This window comes from Cebidichthys violaceus, unplaced genomic scaffold (genome assembly GCF_023349555.1).
Source record: "Cebidichthys violaceus isolate CVI_PGR_0920_01 unplaced genomic scaffold, fCebVio1.0.p SCAF_29, whole genome shotgun sequence".
Lineage (NCBI taxonomy): Eukaryota > Metazoa > Chordata > Actinopteri > Perciformes > Stichaeidae > Cebidichthys > Cebidichthys violaceus.
The window spans coordinates 1,546,253-1,549,105 of record NW_027176472.1 but is presented as its reverse complement, the minus strand read 5'-3'; the positions used below and the strand labels follow the sequence as shown (position 1 = coordinate 1,549,105).

General features: G+C 49.9%; 1 protein-coding gene across 2 annotated transcripts in view; it reads left to right on the top strand.

The window, feature by feature from the left end:
• The first annotated feature begins 253 nt into the window (after positions 1–253).
• The window catches only part of ip6k1 (inositol hexakisphosphate kinase 1), an 11,063-nt gene continuing 8,463 nt past the window's right edge, over positions 254–2,853 (top strand). For both annotated transcript variants that reach the window (XM_068722144.1, XM_068722143.1), the window contains exons 1-3: positions 254–457; positions 850–995; positions 1,077–1,203. In XM_068722144.1, coding sequence (XP_068578245.1) covers positions 879–995; positions 1,077–1,203 — 244 coding nt within the window. In that variant the 5' untranslated portion in view covers positions 254–457; positions 850–878. The remainder of the gene's footprint in view (positions 458–849; positions 996–1,076; positions 1,204–2,853) is intronic.

Sequence of the window (2,853 nt, the reverse complement as noted above, 5' to 3'; positions counted from 1 at the left end):
GAGACAAATGGTTCTCTTCCTTTTTGAATTGCGTGTTTTAAAGGTCGTGATCCGACCCGGTGGCACCGATGACGAGCGTTCAGAATATCTTTGTCACGCAGAGACGCACTGAGACGCACTGAGACGGACTGAGACGGACTGAGACGGACTGCCTCACCCTAACCTTAGAGACACGTTAAACTCACCCTGGTGCTGTTTCCTCTCTCCACAGGAAGTGGTGATTCTGCCTTCCTGACAACTCTGCCCCCCCCCCCCCCCCCCCCCCTCCCCTCCCCCCCCCCTCCTGATTGGGTCTCGGTGCTGCCGGCGGTGGATTGGAGCACTCTGATTGGAGGCTTTGCGAGGTGGTTTTTCGGTCTGGCGCCGCCTCCCCCCGGGGCCGGCGTGCGCTCCCAGCAGCCCGTGGTGCCCTGCGCCCCCCCCTCCCCGTCACTGCACACCAGAGCCCATGCCCAAGGTAAGACCGGGACCAGAGACCAGGACCAAGAGTCCACCTGTGATGAGTTAGGGTGGAGATCTCAGTTCGTCAGTTGGAGGTCGTAGAAATGTTTGAGGTCAAACCTGGAGTTTGGTTTCTTTCAGGCAAACCAAGAGTTATGTTGAAAAATAAAGGGGTTTTGTAGATTCTTTTTTTTACATATTTCTCAAATGAAGGTGTTGAAATAAATAGTTTTGCGATCCGGTGTAGCACCAAAACATTTGACATGATATCCAGCCCTACTAAGCCGGTCACACTGTAAAAGCAGAGGTTTGAACGACGCGCTGAAACACGAAAGGAGTCGGCAGAGGACGTGTCCGAGGCTGTCGGCTTTACGCCTCCTTTTAATACGTCCTTCTCTCCTTGTGCAGGAGGAGGCGCGGTGCGTCCGCCAGGAGCCATGTGCCTCCCTCACACCAACATCATGGACAACAAGTTACAGGGGGCGGGGCAAGGAGGCGGGGCTGCACTTCGACCACGGGCAGGAGGCGTCCCACTGGAGCCCTTCTTACACCAGGTGGGCAGCAGTGTGTGTGTGTGTGTGTGTGTGTGTGTGTGTGTGTGTGTAGATATTTAACTCTTTGTGCTGATTGTGCAGGTGGGAGGTCACACCAGTATGATGCGCTATGACGACCACACGGTGTGCAAGCCTCTGATCAGCAGAGAGCAGCGCTTCTACGAGTCGCTGTCTCCAGAGATGAAAGAGGTCACTCCGGAGTATAAAGGTCAGTCACGACTCGCCGATGCGCATTAATACTGTGATGAGTCCGCACACGAACCCTTTTTATGTTTGACGTTTACGCCCACCGCCAGACGTACCGATCCCGGAAGTGTCCGTTTCCAGGCTCGTTGTTCTCTATTCGGTCGGTTTGCTTAGTTTGCATTGATTCTCCAATCTCGTCTCGTCTGCCGACGCTCGTTCTCAGCCGCAGGTTCTTCCGTCGACTACCGTCTCGTTGTGGTCAGTTCAGCGCAGCCGCAGCCGCAGCCGCAGCCGCACAGCGCACGATCACAGATGAGTTCACTGTCAATAAATCCATCTAATCTGACTTCAGATCCTCGCTTCATGAGGGATGTTCCTAACGACCAATTTACCTGAAGTCAACCGGTCTTAAACTTAAGAAAACAATCACAATCGAGCACAGTTTCATCCATAAGTTTAAGTATGTATTATAAGAGCTATTTAAAATTGTTAATTTGACTTGGCTGGAACCGATAATTTGATGAAACACCAGCGGGGACTGTGGTCTAACAAGAGTCATGGTTTGCTCTTCCCCACATTTATTGAAAAAAAAAAAAAGAAAGGTAGATATAATCCTCTTTCACAACATGTTTGTATCAAAGGAAATATTCTGCTTCGATCCATATTTGTTGGCATTTAACCTTTCAAAAACAAAGGTTTGCTCTCCTTCACGCACCATCGATCACAGTAACACAATATCGTAGGACAAACTTTCAAAGCTTCATTTGAAAAGCTCAGATCCCGAGAAATCAAAGACCAGTTCCAAGAGCTGCGACACATTTTAAAGATATTTTCTTTGTCATAATATCGGATTGAAAAATGCTCGCTTGCTGCTAGAGCGAATCGTCTTGTCTGAAATATGAAAGGAAGTGCGGATGTTTACTAGCGGTGAAGTGGTTTAGCTGCTCTGCTCTTCATCACCCGGCACATACTGGAGCTGTTTCCACTCGCTTTTGCTGTAGTAACAGACCCAAACACACTGTGACAGCCAGCACACACACACACACACACACACACACACACACACACACACTCCTTCTACATGTATGTGACCTTTTATCATTTCAGCAAACTATGTAAGAGAGGAGACGAGGACGAATGAAAGTAGGTTGAGAGATGAAGAGAGACGGTGGACGGAGAGTGCTTTGAGGTTGTCACGACGCTCAGAAACGCCGCGCTCCTGACACACTTACTTAATGGAATGCAGTCATTATTATAATATGTTACTTTCTTCTCCCTTTGATGTAAAAAGCGGCGCCGTGCTCGTCCGGAGCCGGGCCGGGCCGGTCGTGCGGGCATCGCGCGGCAGAGATGAACTGAAGTCGATGCGCTGCAGAGCTGCTGAAGCTCCGCCCCCTGCTGCTGCTGCTGCTGCTGCACAGATTGCCGTTCGCTTGTTTATTCAAAGTTCATCAATATTGAACGTGCCGTGTGTCCAAATTGCACCAAATTTGACACTGCATGTCCTTGGGTCCCCAGCAACACACTCGCCCAGTGTGAAGTAGATCGGATGGACGATTTCAGAGATATGTGAAGGACACACAGACACACACACACACACACGCATACAGAGATTCCTTGATTTATAAGTAGGTGATGCCGCTGATTTGGACACAATTTAAAAAGGCAGAAA